The following is a 6,016-nucleotide window of genomic DNA, read 5'->3' on the forward strand; positions in this document are numbered from 1 at the left end:
ATTCATCCACCATTTAGTTTAATATATTAAATTGAAATCGATATAAAGATGTTAGTTAATTTAATATATTAATTTGAAAGTCGTAGAAGTGAAAATCAACGAGATTAGGTAAATCTCAACCCTCCATGTTACTTAATTTTTTAAATGCTATGATTCTTGAACCAAAGCGATTTATCCGCCATTTTATCTAATAAGCTCGGCAGTTAGGTTTGTTCTGGCCGCAGAATATCCTTTGGAGCGTTGAGGGAACTATGGGCTCTGCTCTGTTTCGTGCCGCTACTATGGATTTTTCTGTTGGCCTTTCCTGCAGGAAGATGCGGATGATTGTGGCTGTGATCTTGTTTCTCGTCTGGTTCGAGTGGAGAGTTTGAGGGGGCGGGGTAGGAGTGGCTTCTTTTGCTGCTCTCTTCCTCTTTTCGTGCCTCTCCTTTTGAATTGGGCGGACAGATCTTGCGCTTTTTTCCGTTGCTTCTCTGTTCTATGATTTGGTGCCTCTTCTGCACCTTTCAGATGGGTTCGCCTTGTTTTCAGGGCATATTGGCCTTTCGGGGCTTTATCTGGTGATCTGTTTATGCAGATTTGTATGTGGCTCGGTCCACGGTTTGGCTTATGCTTCTTGCATTTGCATTATGTAATCATTTCTTTATATGAATATATATCGCTTTTTCTTCTGAAAAAAAAAAAGCTCGGCCTTTATGTATCAAATTGAAATTGATAGACATCTTGTATTTAATTTAATATATTAATTTTATTTAATTTAATATATTAATTTGAAAATTAAAGAGGTGGTAATTCACAAGATTAGTATAAATCTCACTCTCCATCATAAGATTTATAAATTAAATTAAAATTGTGAAATTCCCACCATGGGTGATGTGAAATTCCCACCATCCACCCAATTTTTTTAAATTAAAATTGTAATTGTGGAATGCCGACTTGATAGCCAGAGAAATAATTTTCGCCCTCTACAATCAAATACAAAATTGAATAACAAAAAGCATGGGCAATCATATTCTCGCCTCCTGCAACTAAAGAAAGAATCTCTCTTTTATAGATTCCGGCCCTGCAAAAATTCCTGTATTACTCAAATATTATACACCTCATTCTGCGTCAAACAGAAACCCTGCTAAATTTTGATATCCTTCATAGCTCCATCTCCTAAATAATATACCAAAAAGTAAGAAGTAGAACCTCGCCATTTTAGGCAGTGTGTTGGATATTTTAATTAGATGTAGCAACGACAGGCGCCGGTTTAGCAATGAAGGTTGGCCCCTGATCTCCGGCCATTATCACAATTACCCTTAAGTCGTCCTGACCATCCGAAGGGTCGGACATGTCCTTGGACATTTCACTCTTTCCGCCATCGCCAAGCTCTAAATTATGATGCTCCGAACTGTTGTTTTCTCGTCCTTCCGTAGTTCGCTCCTTCAAGTAAGACCACGTGAGAACAGTCAACGCAAAGGCTATGAGACCGATGACACCCACTCCAGCCATGAGATAAGGAACTGGGGAATTCGCTGCCGATATTTGGTTCCTTCCTGTGCTCATATCATTTCTCATCGACATCCACATTTCTCGCCCTGCACAACCCTTCACACCCAAATGCCTTTCATTCACAAACATGAAACTCTAACAGGGTAATATTTATATATAAATCTATAGTACTCGAATACACTAAGAAATTGTATAAAGTTGTCTCACTCGTAGGGCATGCACGTTTCCCATGAATGTATAATCTATTTGTCAACTTAATCAGTGTGCCATGTTGTTCTATCATAATATATTTATTACTTAGCAATTCACTCGCTCATTCTCCGCGTCTCCGAGACCTTGTAGATCTAAATTCCCGAAACAAAGTGAAGTCATTGTTAACTTTATCAATATGCCGTGTCGTGATAATATTATTCAGCGTGCAACGTGCTCGATTCCTTGCTTATCCAATAATTTGTAAACCTAATGTACCAAATGAATGTTTCCCCAGCATGAAAAATGAGGTTGTTAACTTCCATCCTCGCTGCTTCGCAATTTTCACGTTTGCTCATCGACGAAGAAGAGCTTTTCACATGGTTGTGTTGGGAAGCATCGAAGAATAGAACGGTAGTCAAAAATGGATGTGACATGAGTATATGCCGTGTCGTTCTCGGCCACTCTATCAATTCATTTATTTCTCGGAGAACAAAGGCAGGTACATGAGTATATGCCGTCTCGTGCGGCTCGTGGCCATCTAGTCAGCAATTTACTTACTCGAACAAAAAGCGGGTATCACGAGTATATGTCGTATGGTGCTCAACTACTCAGCAATTCACTGACTAAATTCTCCGCTTCTGAGATGACTTTATACTACAGGGGATGGCTGATACACGTAAGTCAAGTGGGATTTATCGTCATTGAACAACCATAGATGTACGTAAGTCAAGTGAGATTTATTGTCACTTAACGCTTTCCAAGAAGCGTAGTTGAGAAAGTCGCGGTTTTTTACATTTTCAAAGCGCTTACTGTTAAGGAGGCTTTAAATTTGACAGAAATATGTGTACATTTTGGCATGATTTGATTGAAATTTAGTGTAAATTTTTGGAAATTTAGGTTGTAATGGTCAAACTTCAAGATTTTCGGTGGCTTAATAATATTGGATTGCACTGAATTTGTTTCCACAATAAAAAACAAGATTCAAGCACTCATACAGTCAGTTTCTTTGGAAAAAAGAAGAGACTAGATTCTAGAGTTTTGGCCATCCATTAAAATTTGCCACCTCCTTTTCAAAGCTACCACTAGTTTGCTTAGTACCAAACAAATAAATCATGTATAAATCCATGGAAGATGACTGAAGTCCAAAATAAAATTGGAAGAAATTTCACGAAAACCAGGGTATTCAAGCTTAAGATTTTGGCTTCCCCAAGGTTTTTGATGGTGTCAAATCCATTTCCACCATCAAAAAAAATATTCAAACACTCCAACTATTAGATTTTTTGGAAAAAATTATTGTATTCTAGGGTATTTTCGGAGTCTCGGCAAATTTCCCACCTAGATAGACAGCACCTTTTCAAGGTGGCATTTGGTTTAGTGCCAAACAAATATATCGTGATATAAATCCATTGAGGATGAGTGATATCCAAAATAAGTTTCGAAGAAACTCCATGAAAACTATTCTAGAATGATCATAAAGCCCAAAATAGGATTTTGATAGCGTCAATCCATTTCCACCATTAAAAAAAAAAAAAAAGATTCAAGCACTTCTCTGTAAGAATTTTTGGAAAAAAAGTTACTATATTCCAACATATTTTGGCCATTCGGAAAAATTTTCCACCTTGCTAGACAACACCTTTTCAAAGTAACAATTGGTTAACTTAGTGGTAAACAAATAAATCTTGATATAAATCCATGGAAGATTAGTGATGTCCAAAATAACTTTCGAAGAAACTTCATGAAAAACAAACTATTCTAGAATGATCGCGAAGCCTAAAGCAACAAGGTTATGCTATAGCTTGCAAAAAGAAAAAAAGCAAAAGTGAAAGCAACTAAAAATGTCCTTCAATGTACTAGACTACATAGTCAATCAGGACAATTCTCCTTCATATAACACAATTGTTCAGACTCCTTAGCATTTCAAATTCCTACTATATTTTATTGAACGCCTTTTCTTTCTTTCTCCACATATAACTCGAACTAGATAATCTTCTTGAATTTTTTCCCAAAATAATATAAATTGGGATGCACTTCGGAGTAGGTAGCCTTTGCAATAATGAATCATTACATGACATTAATTGTTGTTGTAGGAATGTACATGGTAAGTTCCTTAGACAGAACACCAAAGGACACCGCTCACAAACAGATCACAGATCAATACACCAATGTTCTTGACGTCGTTAAAACCCTCAAAGAGGGAAACAGTCCACGGCCTAAGCCAACGGGACCACTTCAGGCAATTTATTAATAAAAGAATGAAAATTTACATAAGATTCTCTCATGAACGGTTACCCTACAAATGACCCACCATGCTCTTTCAATAGAGATCATGAACCAATCGAGTGTTAAGCCACATATCATGTGTCGATAATACCGAGGAGAGAATGAACCGTCAGAGCACTACATATCATGACCCTCAGATTGTAAGTTACAAAAGTACATAGTAAAGAAACACACTTTAACTAACTCTACACTAGACCAGGTTATACTTAACTATTTCCTATGTGTCAGAATATCCTCACATCCCCCCTTAGACACACTTTACCTAACTCTACACTGCACTAGGTTATACTTAACTATTTCCTATGTGTGGAATATCCTCACATCCCCCCTTCAAAACAACTTGGGATAGGATTTAAGGGTGTGAAAATATGACACAATAGGAGAAGCAAGGAGGCATTAGAGCCTATCCCCCCTTAGTGACAACTTCCTGAACTCCAACCATAAATCAAAGTTTAGTAAACTTCACCTCCGTGAGAGCCTTTGTAAAGATGTCTGCAACTTGATCATCTGTTGCACAATATTGCACTTCAAGAACATGGTCATGAATGAGCTTTCTAATGAAGTGCATGTGTAGTTCAATTTGTTTGTTGTGTTGATGTTGGACTGGATCTTTGCATAGTTGAATGGCACTTTGATTATCACACCAAAGTGTAGTCGGATGTTGTTGATGAAAGCCAAACTCTGACAGGATTTGACAAAGCCACACGACTTCCTTAATAACATCTACTACACCACAATACTCTACTTCTACTGAAGAAAAGGAAATGGAACTTTGTTTCTTGCAAGCCCATGTAATAGGTCATGAACCAAGAGTGAACACATAACCTGCAATAGACTTCTAATCATCAGGGTCACCAACCCAATCAGAATCAGTGAAACCAACCAACAGAGGAGATGCTTCTGCACTGTAATGAATCCCAAACTGAACTGTACACTGTACCTCGAACATAACGAAGTATTCTTTTAGCTTCTTTCCAATGACTTTCATGTGGGCTTTGCATTGACCAAGCAATACGGTCAATAGCAAAGGAAAGATCAGGACGAGTATGGGTCAAGTACAAAAGTTTTCCTACAAGTTGATGGTATAAGGTAGCATCAACTTCTGGGGAAGTACAAGTGACTGAAAGTTTGACTCTAGACTGAAAGGGAGAAGGAGTTGGCTTACAGTATTCCATGTGAAAAGGGTGTAGAAGAACACAGGCATACTTGGACTGGGAAAGGGAAATACCTTCCTTGGATTGCAAGACTTGAAGACCGAGAAAATAATGCAAGTGTCCTAAGTCTGTCATTTCAAACTTCTTTTAAGGCTAGACTTCACATGGTTTATAAGCTTGGGATCACTGCGAGTAAGGATAAGATCATCAACATAAAGAACAAGAATGATAAGAGACTTGCCCACTTTCTTGGTGTAGATAGTATTATCAGAATGACACCTAAAAAAGCTAGTTTCTAAATGAAAGTTATCCATTTTGGCATACCAAGCCTAAGGGGCTTGCTTGAGACCATAAAGGGACTTCTTAAGCCGACATCCAAGACTAGAGTCTGTTTGTATAAACCTAGTAGGTTGTTCCATATAGATTTCCTCATGCAAGTCCCCATGCAAGAAGGCAGATTTAACATCCATCTGATGGACTTCCTATTTGAAAGAGGTAGCAAGGGAAAGAACAAGGCGGATAGAGTTCATTTTCGCAATAGGGGAGAAGGTTTCAGTATTGTCAATACCTTCTAGTTCTGAAAAACCCTTAGCAACAAGACGAGCTTTATGTTTATCAACTTTTCCATCCAGTCCATACTTGGTTCTATAAACCCATTTGCATCTAACAAGTTTTTGTCCCTTTTGTAGAGGAACAAGATCCCATGTATCATTTGCCAATAATGAACGATATTCTTCATTCATAGTTGCATCCCAACTTGGATGGCCTGAAGCTTCTGCAAAGGTGTCAGGATCATAATTCATTAAACCTTCATCTATTAAAGAAGAGATTCTATCGAACTCAGAATGTGTACGTCGTTGATCTGTAGGATCACCAGCAAGAGCACCTGCTACATT

The 6,016-nt window shown here is 37.9% G+C and overlaps 1 protein-coding gene across 1 annotated transcript; it reads right to left on the minus strand.

Moving 5' to 3' along the window:
• Positions 1–1,221: 1,221 nt before the first annotated feature.
• LOC149145467 (protein GLUTAMINE DUMPER 3-like) lies at positions 1,222–1,572 on the minus strand. The gene has a single exon (XM_089452460.1). It carries the CDS (start codon positions 1,570–1,572, stop codon positions 1,222–1,224), a length of 351 nt encoding a protein of 116 aa, XP_089308586.1.
• Between the last annotated feature and the right edge of the window lie 4,444 nt (positions 1,573–6,016).

Source organism: Pinus tabuliformis, chromosome X (genome assembly GCF_031772625.1).
Source record: "Pinus tabuliformis cultivar Carrire ecotype Pingquan chromosome X, CPIR1, whole genome shotgun sequence".
Taxonomy (NCBI): domain Eukaryota; kingdom Viridiplantae; phylum Streptophyta; class Pinopsida; order Pinales; family Pinaceae; genus Pinus; species Pinus tabuliformis.